Below are 18,565 nucleotides of genomic sequence, written 5' to 3'. Positions count from 1 at the left end.
CCACTTTGTGACTGACAGAGCAGACCTGTTCTGCATTAGCCTGTTGTTTGACTGACAGCTCATTAACAGGCTCTTAGTCCGTCGGGCCCGTCTGTCTGTGTGGACTTGAGCTAGTCACAACAAAGAGATGCTTGGATGATAACAAATCTTTGTGTGTGTGTGTGTGTGTGTGTGTGTGTGTGTGTGTGTGTGTGTGTGTGTGTGTGTGGTTCTGTATGTGCATATACTTAAGACTGAATGAGACAAAAGCAAGTTAAAAGCAGTTTCTTGGTGACCTGCAGACAAAATGGGGTTGAAGTGTTTCCATTACCCTGAAGATAGACAAAACATATGGCCTGTACAGCTGTACACACGTGTGTGTGTGTGTGTGTGAGAGAGAGAGAGAAGCCTGGATTTCTATTTTGGTGCATAATGTCAGTGGACATTATATGTAAGAAGCTGATGTATATTTAAAAGCACTGATTCAGCAGAGCTTTTTCCATGTTTGAATACTTCCTTCAATTTCCCCTGTTACTTCAGGTTTAATGCTAAATCCCCCCTAGTCCTGCATAAATTCCTGATTGACAGGATATATGTTTTTACACATCTAGGGAATATATCATCATGTGCTAATGGAGAGTAATAAAATATCAATGCTTTGCATGGTATGAAAGCTATTTTGCACAACGTAGCAGTGTTATTCTGGTTCCTACCTACCTGTTGTGATGCTGCTGTCTGTGTGTATGTCTAGATGCAGCTGCAAGTAGGAAACACTAGTTAGGGGGCCTCATTTAAATTCCAGGCCTTCCAGCCAAGCAGAACAGAGGACCAGACTACAGATAAATGGCTCCACCAGGCTCAGTCTGGGATCGCCATTACTACATAGGATACTACCTAGGCCCATATGAGTTCGCTTGCATTAAAACCTTTGAAACTCTGGTGTTTATGTTTTTATTTATTTTCATCTTTTACTAAAATTCTTACTTCAAAGTTAAGTGGATCTCAAGCTTAAGGATCCTGTGCAAAGGGCACTTTCATCATTCATTGTGTGGCCTGTTTACTATTTACTACAGTTGAAGGATAAATGTTCAGTTACTCACTGCACGGGCAGCCATAACTGTTATGTCAAAGCTGTAATATCTGTTTGTGTTGTTTACTGTGATTATGGGTATTTCGATGCTGCTGACTGGACTTAGCTGCATTGTGAACATCATCAACACACCTATAATCAGGATAGCAAAATCCTCAGTCTTGACTGTTATTGGTGCCTTAAATATAATTTCAAAAGTACATCAAGAAATCTGTTGTATTTCTAAAGAATTTGGAAGCTACCCTTTGAGCTTAGCAGGGAGGAGACAGCAATGATTCACTCTATTACTCTGTAAACCTCAGATCGCGTCATTCTCTTGGCCTCATGTGTCTTACCACACATACATGTTGTGCTGGCAGGTCCAGTTCTGAACAAATATTCCTGTATCAGCCAGATTACTCTCCCTTCGCAGAGATATTTACAACCATGATAACTGATACACTCACTCTCCAATGCCATAGTGACTAGCATATTGTCAGGACACTCCAAGATGCTTTGACTTGAGCTGAACACATAATCCAAATGCAGGAAAGCTGCTTCTCTCTGTTGTCAGTCAATCTAAATGGCTAAGTTGTCATGTTATTCCTGTGCCATGAAGCCAGACCTACGTGTTGCCGTAGCGCTCTAACAAAGTTATGTCCCATGAAGATAATGCTGTGTCTGCCTGAGGGCAATATTGCATTTTCAGATCCACAAGGAACATATGCACAAAAAAAGTCTGCAAAAGACCTCACTGATTGGAAAGCGTGCCAAGCAGCAGTTTAAAAGGTGAATATGTCAAAGCCAGATCTAAAATACTGCATGTCAAAAATGATTTTTTGGGAAATATATCAGCATGTAACATTATAAAAGCACATCCACAAAACCCAAGTTATCTTTAAAAGGTTTTAGAGGCATGTAAGTTTTATGTAAGTATGCAAGTTTAACAATTACACAAAACAGCAAGACCATGTTTTCTTTTTATCACCTCATTTTTGCTCATTACATAAATCCACATCCTGAATTGAAACATCTGGGTAGTTCTTCTATGTCTCCATCTAATTCACATTTGCAGGAATTTTTATTGGACACAGGTGGTTCAGCAGGGCACTCTTTAATTTGAAGCAATTATTTAATGTTTAATATTAAGAATGTAAATGAGTGTTAAATGGGAATACCAGTCGCCCCTGTGGTGTGTGCTGATTCCTGTTTACTTGTGTAATGCTGTAACTCAAACATTCAAAAGATGCTATGATCATATTAAACGAGTGGTCACAGTAGCTGTTTACAGAACCTGTTCTGTTTTTCTCTGCCCTGCAGAGGCCTGTAAAATCACTGCAGTAATCACAAGCAGAATACAAGGGATGTACGCACGTGTTTGTGTGACGTGCCTGTGTTTACAGGCCTAGTAAAATTTCTCAGGTGCAGCTATAGATCTTGTATACGCAGTGTGTGTGTGTGTGTGTTTGTGTGTGTGTGCTTGTTTAATTCAGTCTTTCTAAGGACCAATTGGAATTTAAATCTACAAACTGAGGTGCTTGTTTCAAAAGTGGAGACACTTTTGGCTGGTACTCAATTCAAATGGTTGTTTTGGGGTTAAAACTTTTGTACAAATCGTAGAGTTCGTCTTTTTAAGCTTTGGACTAAGCCAAGCTAGCTGTTTCCACCAGCTTCTAGTCTTAAAGATAGGTTAACCCTCCTGGCGTTGTACTTATCGTACTGACATGAGTGTGGTAGTCTATTTCCCAAAATGTTGAACTACTCCTTCAAGGTAAAAATTAGGTGGGGTAAGCAGGTTTGTGGGTACAACAGACAGAGTACAAGTACAAGTATATGAATGCATATGTGTGTCAGCCTTTAGACAATGTGCAAACACTACATAACAATTGAAATGTAGATGGGATATTATGTATCTCATATAGTCAGTATGTTTATATGTGTGGATTTATTATGTGTAAAAAAAAATTGCAAGGAATAGGGAAAATAATGAAACTGGGATTTGCCACAGGCTCTAGACACATCTTAAAGATAATTAAAGCAGACAGGATGCACCTGACCATAATTAAAAGGGCCACAACAAAGGGTCTGAATACTTTTGTCATAATGGGTTGGTAAGTGTAGCTTGATGGGCAGAAATGGCAATTTTATCCATTTAGAATTAAAGTGTGCAAACAGTGAATCACCACTGTATGTTGAGTGCAGCATTTAGATGGTTGTGTGCCTCCATCGTCAATGATTGTGTTCTTGTATTTAGTGCAAGCAGGTATATAAGAGTTTCCTTACCCCCTGAGTCACTCTGCTGTTGCTCTCCTTTTTGCCCTGATCTGGTGTGCGTGGGTGTGTAGGCCGTGTGTGCATGTTGTGGTGAGCTGTATGTGTGCGTCCATGTAGTGTGCTTGTGTGTTTGTGCGTTGTGTGTATATGTCGAGACATCCATGTGACTCTGTAGCTGTGGACTGGCAGGTCTCCCTCTCTGGGGGGCTCCCAGCGTAATAAGACCGCTACTGTGACCCCAGTTCCTCCTTTCCTACAGAGAGAAAACAGGAAGTCAAACAACATCACAATGTGGATGTAAACAAATTCACGGTAATAACGGTGAAAGAAAAGTACCTCCACTGAGATGTAATACTTGTTTGACGCGTTCAGTGTTGTTTACAATTTTCCATTTACTTTTTATATGTACAGTGAAGCCGCAGATATTTTATGTCATCATGCTGAACATAAGCTACAATTTAGGTCCTCATCTCTGCTAACAAATGTTTTATTGGAATGTCGTTTGTAATCCAAGACATGGTCTGAACTTTACATGACCTTGTTTTGCATTTCAGCAGACAGAAAGGAAGCTACAACATATGATTGAACAAGGATGAACTGTAATTTGCATGCAGCAACATAATCAGACAAGCATCTGACCACAATTTATGACTGATTGCCCACAACAGCAGCCTGCAGTGCTGAAAGGATGCACAGCAACTAACCCAGTAAGAAAAAATAACATGCAGGTTCATCTATTTTATCATCTTTTGTCTATTTAGATACCTTTCTGTGAACTGGGACCCTGGTTGTGGACTCATCCACTCTAAAGTCTGGTTGCTCACTCTGATGTTCATTGGAGGTTCTGGAGGTGCGGGATCTGCAGAGAGAGAGAGAGAGAGAGAGAGAGAGAGAGAGAGAGAGAGAGAGAGAGAGAGATGGAGAAACGTGGTCAAAGATAGGTGGCAGAAATGCTCATCAAATTAAGATAATTACCACTGCCATTATCATGATGAGGATGTATTCTTATTTGAACTGTAAGAATATCAGATTTGTCCTACTGGTAAGACCTGAGGAAAATATGTACTTGCAATTTTCTGAGCAATACTGTGGCTGTGACTTAAAATGTGATTATTGTCTATAAATTAAATTACAATTCAATAGTATTACACATGATACATTCAAATTTCCACATCATACTGGACTATGATGGGCTTCCAAAAAGATACACCTTACTCCTTATTCTTTCAAACATCAAAATTATATATGAGTGCTGTATCTTCTTCAACAAATAGTACAACCACTGGCAGGAAGATAATATCAACCAAACAACAGCAGTTATTATTTTGTTCTTTTGCCAAGGTAGGTGGGTACAGCTGACTAAATCTGCCTGCGACATTTGCCAATGTAGCTGGTGAAATAGGTGGTGGTGCAGGTGGTGAAACAGCTGCAGGCTTAACCCTTCTGTTAAACTGTGATTTTGATGTAAAAACGCCGAACCACTCAGCCCCCCCTACTGATGAGTAATTGGTGCTGAGTTCATGATTCCTACCAAGCAGAGGCCGTTCACCAGCTTGACTGAATTGTCTAATAACTCGATGTTTAATGTGCTACAGCAGAGCAAAATAGCAAAGGCAATATTGGGGGGAAAAGGCTAATTTCCTCTTGGTCTCAATCATGTCTACAAAGCCAATTAGATTTAAAGCATCAAAGGTGAGTGATACTGGAGAAGCCTGAAGCCTCCCTTTTCAGTAGCTACCACAACACAGACCAAAGGCGACCACTACTAGTCACTGTTTGCCTCCAAAATGAAACCCTGAGGTCGCTGCTCTTTCAACACTGGCTCTGTATTTCATTAGAGACTCAAATCCCAATCCTGAATTTGATTAAAACTACAAAATGTATCTGATTAGAACTACATCCCCCATGGCAAGCCTCCCACAGGCCCCCGGCTGCGCTTGGCTGACCTAGATGCAGAGATCAAAGTTAGGACAACATATTAGGGCCGCTAGATCCGGCCAGTTTGTGTGTGCATGTGTGTGGCGTCTCTTTGGAATAAGCAGGGTGTCTTTCAGTGCCAGCAGTAAACCAGATCAGAACCAAGACACACACTCTTCTCTGAGGCCATTTTCACTCTGTGTGTCTCCGTCAATCAGCTTGATTTCAGTCTATTGTTTCAAGAGATGAAGACCTCAAGATGAGTTTTCTGATCCAGACATTCCCTCGTAATTACTGCTGGCAGGTCGTGTGCAACTTTAATATCTGAACGAACAGGAAAGGGGTTTTCACATTCAAATTCTCTCTCTGGTTAGCATCAGGTCACAGTGGAGGAACCTCAACCATTTCTGACATCTGCCAGCTTCCTGATTTGTGACCCCTGACCCATAGCCCCTGACTAATCAGAATAATGAACTGGAAACACAAGACTCTGACTGCGATCAGATGGTATTTGGAATGTTTAAGTGTGTGTCTTTAACCTTTAACCCAGGCACTTGAAATGCATACAAGACTGCACATACTCTCACTCACTCACACACATATATACACACAGACTGAGAAGACTCCCATGTCTGTCAGTTGTATACAGTATACTGCTATAGAAAGAAGTCAGCCAGCTTTGCTTAGAATAAAAAAACAGAAGTGTGAAAACTATAATTTCGGATCTTTAGGGGGCAGGATATGTGCAGGACAGTTTCTTGGCTTGAAGCAGTAACTTCTTGAAGTCTTCACTTGTAGCTTGCTTTGCAGCAACCACCCTGGAAACAGGGAGGAAACAGCTAGCCAGGCTCCATCAGAAGGTAAAAAAAAAATCCACCTACCAGCACTTCTAAAGGTCAGTCCATACAGAAGCAAGTATCCAGCAAGAAATTCAGGAAGTTAGTCTCCCAGCCAAGAAAAAGTCCCACACATAACCCCCCCTATAAAACCACAAAGTAGTTTTCACACTTTCTTTTTTATGCAAAGACAACCTAATCGGCTGCTGGCTATAGATTCAGTATTGCAGCCTTAAACTTGAATTACACATCTGCGAACCTAAGCATAGAAGAGTTGCAGGGGAGCCGACCCACATGCAGCCAAAGTCTCAACAACCTGTTCTAAAGACCTGAGTGTCAAGCAAGCTGAATTGTTCATCCAGCATCCTGTTGGGAAGTTTTCTCCATTTTTTCTTTCAGAGACTGGTTATACATTTCAGCATGGTGCCAAAAGCCATTTTTATACTATTTTCTATTAATATCACTGCCCATCTTGTCTTGTCCATTTAGTTGAAAAATCAATTTTTTTAAGCTCTTCTACTTCTTTTTCTTCTACTACTTCCTTACATCGAGGTTCAAATGTGACACTGCCTCCTAGTGGACACATACATTACACCCTTAATCCATACAAGTATAAAAGAAACACACAGGATTTTTTTTTTTTTTTTAAAACACCCGTTTCCATTCACCTAAGTGCAACCCAGAGGAGCATAACTCCAGCTTTATATATAACTGACAGAAGTAAGAGTGGTATTGATCTTCTCATCTCACTCTCAGCAAGAAAGAGCAAAGGCATATTTTCCAAATTTCCAACTTTTCCTTTAATATGCTGATGGGGCACCAGGAGCTGCCAGAAAAGGTTAAGTGTGCCAAGGCACAGGTTGTAATGTTTATAAAACTCTATTGGAGGATCACAGAATTCCACCATTTGGTGTTTTGTTGATGGCAGTGGAAAATGCTATCTCAGACACCTCTTCATAGTCTTCTATAAGTGTTCAACTGATAAAGAGCCTTTTTCCAAAGCCGAGTCCAACCTGAAGTCATTATTCACATACATGGTCTAGCCAATCCTGGCAGAGGATTCATATCTCTAGCCAATCCTGGCTAGCCAAACATCAATTGACCTGAGTCTGCTAAGCATTAGAGCTAGGACCTCTAGTGTGTGTGTGTGTGTGTGTGTGTGTGTGTGTGTGTGTGTGTGTTTCTGACTGTCTTACTCTCATTTTCACCCTGTCTCACTGACCAGCACCGGGGATTTCACTCTGGCACTAAACCAGCTGGATGAGTATGTATGAGTGTGTGTATGTGTGTGTCTGTACAGTATATGTGTGAATATGTGCAATGTGCAGTTGTGTGTATATTCTGTTTCCTGTCAGTGTTTTATGGACTGCCTGATAATTTTCCTGCTGTGTGTACCTTATCCATCAACGCTGAGTGTAAGAGAGAGAAAGAACAGGGAAGGAGAGGAAGGGAAATGTTCCTGAGTTTTGGACCTTTCCTCAGAGAGGTGTAATATCTCTTGTTAAATGACACAAACGGAACCCAGGAATCTGTGTTTTGCTCAGTGTCTCATGACAGAATATCAAAATTCACAGACAGGTCATGGAAACATGCAAGAGGAATCATCGCCTTCTGTGGGACACTCGTAACAGCTCTCTGAAGAGAAGCAGCGTGTGTGTTCTGATTGTGTTTGTGTTACCTTTACTGGAGATGTAGTGTTTGCTTGGTGTTGTAAAGCCTCTGCTGCCGTGGCTGTTGATGGCTGCTACTCTGAACTGGTACCAGCGCTGAGGTCTCAGATCGGACAGAACCACATCCTCAGACAGGGTCTACAAATACAAACACATCACATAAAACAATGGCTAGGTGCATGACGGAAAAATACTTTTTGTTCATGATTTTACAGTCTCATTACTCTCCTTCATCTAACAGATAAAACAATATACTGTATGATTCATAACAGATTTTAAAAAAGTCTCGCTATGACACATTCATTTTAAATACAAAAAAAAGTATATGACCTGCAAAGGTGAATATATAATATCTTTGAGGATAAGATACAGAAAATATGGATCCTGACAAAAAGATTGAACTTTTAAGGACTAAACCATTAAACCTTGACATCTTCGTTCTTTAGGAAGTCCTCTTATTCTTGAGTTTGAGTTCAGAAATCACCCACCAGCAACTCTAAAGCTCACTAACACATTACGTCTTGTTTGTTTAAACCGTACCAGTGTAAAACGACATATATTGACGGTAATGTTCCTGAATTCATCTTGCCTAGAAGCAGTCATCAAGAGATAATCAAGCATGTAACCACCTGTAACATCATAATGTTGCACAATGTTGGTTGGTTGAGTTTAGCCACCCCATTTTTATCAGTGAGGGAAGTAACACAAACACTTCTCTGTGTAATGCAAACCAAATAAACAGCATTACAAACTATGCCCTGCAAAATGATCACACAGGTGAGGGAGGATTTATTGCACAACTGTTGATATTAAATGCTAAAGTCAGACAAGATCTGCATACTACAGTGAAGATTCAAGCAAATTTAATTTTGAGAGAGCTACAATATCAGTGCAGTGTTTGGATAGTTGTCTGACTTTTGCCTTTAGTTTGTTTTTTGATCCTGCATTCCTATAAGTTTTTTTGATGTGCATGCCCTGCACCCTGTTTGTCTGGGACTGACTGCAATAGTTTTAGCTAAGTATTCCTACAAAAGTGCAAACTGAGTGTACATATTATACATATTCTGTCATCTCTCACAAAACCATAATATATCCTCTTTCAAAACATGACAGAGCCCTGTGCAGTTTAAAACATATGAATGTCACAAGTTAATGAGCTGGAAAGTCAGATGAACGTAGCTGGATTGGAATTCCATCTGATAATAGTGAAATTAAACGATTTGCCCAAATGATGGTTGAAACTGCTAAAGATTCACATGTTTTGTCTCCCTGACAGAGCAAATGTAATCACTGCTTAAAATCTACTCATCCACAATCACACAAACACACACACACACACACACACACACACACACACACATACACACACACAGACACGAGCTGCCATCTATTTAAGTCCATAATGAGCGTTCAGTCATTCAGAGTCAGCCGGTGGAACGACTGTGGCTGCCTGTGGTTCCTTTTTAAGCTCTGCTTATTTACCTAACCTCACACAGGCACACACACATGGGTGTACAGTGCACACACACACTCACATACATACGGTTTACCCTGGCAGAATGGGAGACTGGCTGGGGTGGGGAGGTTTAGACAGCAAGGCAGCAGACTGATGAGGTGGAAACAGAGTCTAACATCCATCTCCATAGCTGAGAAATTTCATCATTCGGGGCAAATTGAGAGTTATGAGGTAAAGATATGTTACAAACTTTGTGGTGTTGCTCCACTGTTAAAGGGACCAGGAACCATTTTTATAGCTTTGGTGACTCTACAACTGTCTAAGTTGCCTAGCTAGACAGAATTAACTATGTGCTGTTACATTGGTTTGTTTTGCTGCCCCATCACTATCTCTTCAGCTAACATCCCTCAATAGTGTAGAGAGGATGACAGCAACAGGATGATAGTATATCTCTTCAAATGTGAAAAGACGATTCACAAGACAATCAAAAAATGATTTAAAAAATACATTTCTATATCAGACACTGTACACTTCACATCAACTCCTGAGTAGTGTCTATACAAATCTTCATGTTTACAATATCTCAAACCTTCTCATCCTCAAATAAAGACCAGGGATGAAAGGCGAGAGGCTGCCTGTTAAGTTACCATGGCAACAGTAGTCCATGGCGTGGCATGGTCTTCACTGGGGTGGATGCCTACGTTCCAGCGGGACTGAAGCATGTAAATGACCGGCTCCACGCTGACATTGAACTTAGACACCCACAGCACCTTCACATGACCCTCTGAGTCCTCGACAAAGCTCATCTCTCTGCGAGGCTTCAGAGGCACACCTGCAGGGACCAAACAGAAAGGAGACGTTTGAATATGGTTCTGAGATGAACATAATGACACGAGGAATACGTGGTACAAAAGGCCACATGAGCAAGAGTTAGAGCAGGATGTCAACAACATCATATTCATCACAGCTTAATATGTAGAACATATGGTATATGGTTGGCTGGTGTGCAGCCAATTGCGTGAGATCACCAAACTCTCTGGACTTATAAGAATGATGATGGTGTCCTTTTCCCCACCGTAACAGGTGCAGCTAACAGGAGATGTCAATCAACTACAGTGTGTACAGGCACACACATTCACACACAGTGGGGACATCTAATCAGCCAGATAATTGAAATCACCTGTGTGGGCGTACCATGAATGTGCAGAGCTCGTTATTGGCTGATATGCACTAAACATGATCTTTGTTTTAAAATGTGCATCAAAAAAAAAAAGAAGAAAATCACAAATTCACAAATTTGGTGTAGCAAACATATAAATACACCACAAACAATATTTTTAAAGTTATTTTGGGGTATTTTTTGTCTTTATTCTGATAGCGCAGCAAGAGAGAGACAGGAAAGTTAGGGGGAGAGAGAGGGGATGACGTGACGCAAAGGGCCATGGGTTGGACTCTAACCCGGGCCGCTGCAGTTAGTACTAAGCCTATGTGGTACGTGCTCTACCAGGTAAACCACCTGGGCACCCATACAAACAATATTTTTGGTAAAAAGCATAAGAATCTACTCTTATTTCTAAAAGAAATAAAAAAAAATACTAATAATTAAAATGTGTACAAGCATTAGGCTGCTTAATCAACAGGATTCCTTCATCACCGGTGAGTGCAGTGCAGGATATACACAGGTATATGGCGTAACCTTACTTATTTTTCATTGGTTGGGTTGGTTAGGTTTAGGCAGGATGAGTGATGATTGTTTAGGGTTAGGGTGAGAATATTGGGGTAAGGCAATCAGAGGCACATTAGGGCAGGTCATGCTTTTGCCTGCTGCCTACTAACCTTGTCAAATTTAGTTTTGAAATACTTTATTTTGAAAATCAGGTGAAAATGGAAATGTTTCTTAAAATCAAACTAATCTCTGACCGAAACACCATGTTTGCCTCATCTTGAATATATCTTATATCCATGCATTAGGCCTGTAGGACGAATAAAATCTGCAACCTAAAATGATGTTAATTTTATAACAGTGGCACACTCGGGCCTTAACTATCTGCTGGATAGACTAAGGAGTAAGAAATAGTTCTTCTCAAAATGCATAATTATGTTATTGTCTCATCCTATAGTCTGTGGGCCAATATTGATTGCAAAATCTGCATTTCTTCTGTGGTTAATGTTAATTTCATAACGATCCATTCTCCCTGTAGTCAAGCAGAAGAAGTTATGTGACAATGTCCAAATACTATTGACCCATTTTGGGTGAGCTAAATATGTAAGAGTAGTGTCACATGTCACTTCTTATAACACAGGGCGTTTACCCTTTGCTTGGCAGCCCATTTTTAACAAAAATAATTGGGGCATAAATCAAGAGTATACCCACTTCTCCAGACATCACTACACCACTGAGTTCATCACCGTCATCATCATGAATTAACCAAGTGCCATGTCTGCTGAGACCAACAATTCATTCTTTGAAGATACTCTCAGTTAAAACCCTCACAATGTTACAAACAAGGCCCAAACACCCCTAAGCGTATTTACCTTTGTATAGATTTGCTGGCGCTTGACAAGTGTGTCCGCAGCCATTGGAGCAGCACTTTCTGGGGGAGGGACAATGATGGTCTGACGAGCAGCTCTCCACGCAGGCTGCAGCAAATCCGGTGGCTCGCTGAGGCGGAGGACAGTCACCCTGACGAGACAACCTCAGAGAGGCCAGAAACTCCCTGCTTGTCACACACTCCGTCTGCTTCTGAGAGAGAGAGACAGCACAGGGGAATTATTATTATCATGGCTGACACACAATGGAAATAATACGTAACACACATAAACACACACATGAGGGCCAGAAAAACACACAGCGGAGGTGAAAGTGTTTCCTTTGGTAAACTCCTGCTGACTCTTTGAAGGCAGCCCTTTGAGTTTTGGTCTGAAAGGGGTTGCATGTATTTCTGTTTCTGTGCACATGGCTGCAGATTAGCAAAATGTAAACACAAGCTTTAGCTAAAAGATTTGAATTACCCTGTGTTCCTAACCAGCCAGCCAGCCAGCCATCCAACCAGTGACATGCTTCAGCTATTGTGATGAAAAACTAATCTATCAGAAAACCACAGCAACTGGCTCTGCAAACAATCATTTAAGGCCACACACACACACTATAATATACGCAAAACTGTTGTACACTCTCACATGTATACATTCAAAGGCCCACAAACATGTTATTCATAACACCCATACATAATTTTGCATAAACACACGCAGGAATGCTCTTTCATGCCGCACACACAGTCTACAAACTGAGCCTCACTGTGCCAACAAAAGCATGTTTCCAGTCCATAAGTGACACCACCACCAAGGCTGTTGTGACTTACACACACACACACACACACACACACACACACACACACACACACACACACACACACACACACACACACACACACACACACACACAAACTTATCTTACCTCACAGGACTTTGGAGACAGCACCTTCCTGGTTTCCCACAGTTCTCTGCATGGCTGAAGACACTACACATCAACACACAAACAGATAAAAAGAAACTAAATATGAGGCTTTAGGAACAATGAAGTACGTGTTTTACAATTTACATTTAACCGTTTCATCACACATGATAAAATGAGTGCAAAATTATAGCCAGCAGCTGTTTATCATACCTTAACATGGGAACAGGCAAAACAGTTATCCTGGCAACAAAATCCACCCACTAAGGAACACTTTATATCATGTTTGTTTAATTTGTTCAAAAACTGAAGTAATTTGCCATTTTACAGGGCAATGTGTGCTGGACTATTTCTTGGCAGGGAGCAGAAAGTTAGAGCCCTACAGTCTTGCACAACACAGTTGCAACTGACTATTATTTCCATTAGCGATTAATATGCTGATTATTTTCTCAACTAATTGTTTTGTCTATTAAATGTCAGAAAATAGTGAAAAGAAAGCCTGTCACACCTTCAAATGTCTGATTTTGTCCAATCATCAATCCAAAATCTACAGATGTTCAGTTAACTATCGTGTCTGATACAGAAAAACTTCAAATCCTGACATTTGAGAAACCAGAAAATGTTCGGGATGTTTGTTTAAAAGGGACAAAATTAATATTTGGTTTGGTAGTTACCAATTAATTTTCAGTTGACGAATTGATTAATCAACTAATCATTGTAGCTGTACTCTGCTGGTTGTCAAGTAACTGCTCAGGGCCAGGAAAACGTCTGTAATATAACCCCACTGAGTAAAACAGTAAATCATCGTTTTTACATTTTGGTTTTTGTACAGATTAAACAAACAAGACTTAAAATATCAATTAGTGAACTTTTGATGTGCTAGTGCAGACTTTGTTTACTGTGGACAGCATCAGGCTAACTGTTTCCCTGTTCCCAGTCTATTTGCTAAGCTAACCACTTCCGGAACTGTACGCCAGGAAGTGAAAATACATGTACTTGTATTTCTCATAATGTACTGTTTATAACTATTCCTTTGAATGGATGAGGTTTGAAGAAATAAAAGGAAGAGAAAGTGTAAGAACTTGGTGTTTTAGCATTTGCAGAGACCGCTCTCAGTGTTTAAGCAGGTAGAGAATACATACACTTAAAAAAAACACACACACACACACACACACACTCCCAAAGCTCACACTGCACATACTCATCTGGTTTGCCACCTCAGTGAACTGGTGAGTGATGGCTCTTACCAAATTAAAACCAGACAACATATAAAAACTGCGGTTTCACCCCCAACCTCCTCCCCCCCTCCCCTCTCTCTCCCCGTCTGTCCGTCTGTCTCCCTCAGCTCTCCAGCATGCCTGGCTTCAATCATTCCTCCAATTTATTCCATCTCACTGATTCCAGGGGAACAAACAGAATCAACAAAAAGCCATAAAAACTTCATCTCTACACAAATAAATGGCTACTGTTGGAGGAAAACGGCTTCTCCAAAACCTCAGGATTGTTTTAAATAGGTTCATTTGCAGACTGATGACTATGTATTTTTAAAATGACAACTGTGTGGGCTTTGAGGGTTATCATCACACTTTAGCACTGCATTAAAGATCATGTAAACCTTCTTTTTTAATGTGCAAGATACAAAGCGAACACTACATAGTGACTTGTCACTGGGATTCATAAAGCATCAACAAACCGAAGCCAGTGAAGCCACATGTGCTGGCTTCTTAACCTGTGGGACAAGAAATGGAGTCTCAACATGAAGCGTGATAGCTGTTTAATGTTGTAAAGTCGGTTCATTTCATTCAAGTCATGGAAGAAAAAGTTTGGGTTAGCTTAAAGTGATACTCCACCCAAAATCTATCTTGTGAGAATTAAACACTGGTGTCCTGCTTGAAATGTGGCTGCTAGTTTGCAGTTTGCTTCTCCACAGAGAACAAAGACTCGCCTCAGATGAAATTGTGAATAGAAGCATGAATTAATCTGCACATGTACATACCTGTAATATTATCATAAAAGTTGTAAAGTTTCAAGTTCTTGTAACACTGTAGAGTTCATAAAACAGTTTCATGCATGTAAGATTAGTAAATTATTATTAGTGGGTTGTGATTAAACAGCGTAACATAACTCTCATCATTCAATGTGCGTTAATTGTCATCAAACCTGCCATACAGACAGAGGAAGCACTCGGGGTAAAGTCCAGGTAGGGAATGTGTGGTAAATTTGCTAACTTTACAAGTTGATCGTAGGTTGATGAGTGTGGTGTTACATATGAAACAATGGGTGTGGGTGTTTTGACAAGGATCTATACACCATCGGTTTAGTAAGAGGCCTCAGTGGCCTTGGTATTGAGAATATGGTGAAACAGCAGAATTATGACTTAATACTGTCTGAATCCAGGCTGACCACAACCTTCATTCTCCATGAAAAAGCAAACAGCCAACTTTGAAGCCTATGTTTTGTCCAAGAAAGACACAGTTTTGAGAAAGCATCACTTTAAGCTGTTTTCCCCTTTCTTCACTGCTTGTTAATGACACATTTCTCAAGGTGTCTGGGTATGAGGAGACACAGAGATAGTCCAATACACACACAAACACACACAAAGTATATTGTAACCAGATCCTGAGGTGTGATATGTTTCTTCAAGGACCTCTCATGGGTCTCTTCACTCGGCCACGTGCTGGGCTGAGCTTAAGGTTGTCAAAATCTCCCCAAAAACACCTCTCTCTCTTTGCGCGCACACAAACACTCACACACATGCACATACACGCACACACCAACCAACATATTACCTTTTTCTACACTCCCCAGGCTCAGTTCATCTTGCATCCAAACCCAGCCCACTCTCTGCTCCCTCCTCTCCTCCCACTTTGATCTGTTACAGACATGTTTCATTTTTCATTCCTATCCTCTTGTCATTTCCCCTCTTCTTCTCCCCCCCTCCATCCCTTTCTGTAATCCTCTGTTCTTTTTGTCTCCTGTCTTCACGTTATCACTCCTCCTCCTTTCCTCCTTGACCTCTACTCCCATCTCTGTGCTGCCTCTCTCCATCTCCTTCCTTGCCTCATCTCTCCTTCTCTCATGATCTCCACTCACCTCCTCTACTAACCAAAGCTTCTCCTCCACAGTTAAAACCTCAGCTGAAGTCCATTGCTGGGTGTTTACCTTGTCTGGAAGTGTAGTTTCCACCTTGCACAGTGTACCCCTGATTGTTATCTGACAGTGTAGGTGTTCACAGTTTTCCATGTTTTGAAAAGGTAAATGTTTTCAATGCTGTTTTGCTTTTACAGGCAAGGCGTGGTTGAACAAAAATTTCCCCCACAAGTGGCAATAAAGTTGTATTTTACTGTATTGTACATCAATGGTATAAAGTAAATAAGTACATTTAATCAAGTACCGTAAATCATGCACTTTATTAGGAACACTTGCCTATTTATGTAGTTATCAGCCAATCATGTGTCAGCAGTGCAGTCATGCAGGTACAGGTCAGGAGCTTCAGTTAATGTTCACATCAAACATCAGAATGGGAAAAAATGTGTTCTCAGTGACTGTGGCATCATTGTTGGTGCCAGATGTGCTGGTTTTGAGTATTTCTGAAACTGCTGATCTCTTGGGATTTTCACACACAACAGTTGCAGTTCTGTGGACAGAAACGCCTTTTTGGTGAGAGAGATCAGAGAATGGCCAGGCTGGTTGGAGCGAACAGAAAGGCTACAGTAACTCAGATATCTTTACAACTGTGGTGAGTAGAAAAGTATCTCAGAATACACAACATGTGAACCTTGAGTTGGATCGGCTACAACAACAGAGGACCACGTCAGGTTCCACTCTTCAGCCAAGAAGTGAAATCTTGCTGCAGGGAGCACAGGCTCACCAAAACTGGACAGTTGAAGACTGAAATGTAAAAAACACAGTCTGGTCTTGACACACTCTGGGCCCATTAATACCAACCAATCACTGTTTGAATGTATTGTTGTGTGTTGTGCATCCCTTTATGGCCACAATTTACTATCATCTAATGGCTACCTCCAGCAAGATAACGCTCCATGTCACAAAGCAAAAGACAGACACTGCTTTTGGCCTTTTCTTTGGGCATTTTTTAAAAGTGGCTAAAACATGTTTTTGCAGACGGCCCTGTCCACAGCGGCACATCGCTCAGCTTCTCTCCCGCTAATGGATTTGAGCTAAAAACACTCTTGGTATGTATGTGGTATGCACCTTACACTCTCAAATATCGCTTGGATGTTGTAAATCACTTAAAAGTACATGCAGTGTATTTGTGTAAGAGGAGCTGAGAGATGAACAGACACTTTTGGCCTTCAGGGTGACATGATGAGTTATGTGTGAGAGAGAGAGCACAGTAGACACAGCACAGGTCAGAGGTCGGAGATGTTACTGTTTAACACACCAACACACTGTAACAACAGAGATGAGATTAATGACCGTCTATGTGTCTCTATGCGTGCACAGTTTGCATAGGGGGTCCTCAGATATCTGTATAATAATTAATCACACACACACACACACACACACACACACACACACAGACACACACACACACACACCTCGTCTCTCAGCCCTCCTCTGGCCTCTCCTGCTGTTTTATGGCCTCACCTGCCACGATGGAGGGATGACAGCCACACTCAGCAAGAGGGAGGAGAGGAAATGGGAGAGGGAGGGGGGGGTGGGGAGATGTGGTTTAGGAGTGGATGGTGGGGGAAAAGAAGTGTCAGTTGAAAAGGAGAGAGGAGATGAAAGACAAACAGTGAAACAGGTCCAGAGAAGAAAGGAGAGAGAGACAAAGAAAGACAGCCACACACCAGATGTGCTCGCTCTCCATACACGGTCACCAGTTCAGTGTGTGTGTGTGTTTGTGTGTGTGTGTGTGTGCGCAATGTGAAAAACGATTTATGTTAATTTATGTGTTCAACTTGTCATCAGTTGTTCAGACTTTATTTTATATTTTCTACACACTGTCCCAGCAGGCACTGGTCGTCAATGTAACGTCAGGAAGACGTTGGACTCTCGCGGCTCTGAAGTCGGACAGAGGCAAAATTTTGGTTGGAAATGAAAATCGGCTAGATGTCACAACCCAACGTTGACTAATTTACATTGTGACATATAGCAGATGTTTAGCAGATGTTTGGTTCTCCTCACGACTAGAATGTCGGTATTTTGTGCCATTGGCACAAGACATTTGGAAGACGTTGGATTTTCGCTATTGTTTTTTTATTCAGCAAAACATTTTGAATCTTTAATTTGATAAATATGAACATGATTTTTTTCTACAAAACAAATTTTTTGTTTATCAACAGAAGTTTAAATATTAAATGATTCCTATACGTAAGCTGCTGTAGAAGAACTTTGCTTTTAGAAAGTAGTCTAAAGACAATAATTAAAAGTTAAATATGTTGTTTAAAGTCTGTAACTTTCCAGAAACTAAGCAGATTATGAGTTTGACCAGATATTTGATGTACTTGAAAGTTTTAGATACTAAGTGCTCAGGACATTTTTCAGATGATACCAAGAAAGTGCTGAGATTTGATAACCAGCATTTTCAAACATCAACGTGAAACATCAAACATCAAAGCTGAGACCAAACTTGAAATCAACATTGTTGCTTCCTGTTGCAACAAAGGATGTTTTTTTCTTTTTTTTCCACTGTCTTGAACACAAACACACATTGTAAGTGATTTTCCATTGGCTTTTCTCATCCTCCACCATCAGCCTCTTTGAGAAACTGAATGCTCTGTTTGAAGTGAAGAGTAGCATCCTCTTCATGTTTTTTTCCTGCCAAGCAATCCAGCAGATTTCCTGCAAAATCTGACCTGGTGACCCACATTGTAACGTGCAGTTTAGAGGTCGATACAGACCCAGTGAAATACCAATTTGAGGTTAAAGGTGTGGTGAGAA

The 18,565-nt window shown here is 40.8% G+C and overlaps 1 protein-coding gene across 1 annotated transcript in view; it reads right to left on the bottom strand.

Moving 5' to 3' along the window:
* The window catches only part of LOC111216523 (anosmin-1-like), a 43,883-nt gene that overhangs the window by 7,745 nt on the left and 17,573 nt on the right, over positions 1-18,565 (bottom strand). Inside the window, exons 3-8 of the mRNA XM_022738054.1 lie at positions 12,659-12,721; positions 11,737-11,944; positions 9,849-10,033; positions 7,754-7,883; positions 4,088-4,181; positions 3,332-3,575 (exon numbers count right to left, since the gene is read on the bottom strand). Coding sequence (XP_022593775.1) covers positions 3,332-3,575; positions 4,088-4,181; positions 7,754-7,883; positions 9,849-10,033; positions 11,737-11,944; positions 12,659-12,721 — 924 coding nt within the window. The remainder of the gene's footprint in view (positions 1-3,331; positions 3,576-4,087; positions 4,182-7,753; positions 7,884-9,848; positions 10,034-11,736; positions 11,945-12,658; positions 12,722-18,565) is intronic.

This window comes from Seriola dumerili, unplaced genomic scaffold (genome assembly GCF_002260705.1).
Source record: "Seriola dumerili isolate Sdu_G_001 unplaced genomic scaffold, Sdu_1.0 BDQW01000002.1, whole genome shotgun sequence".
Taxonomy (NCBI): Eukaryota; Metazoa; Chordata; class Actinopteri; order Carangiformes; family Carangidae; genus Seriola; species Seriola dumerili.
The sequence above is the reverse complement of the archived record's forward strand: the minus strand, read 5'-3'. Positions and strand labels throughout refer to the sequence as shown.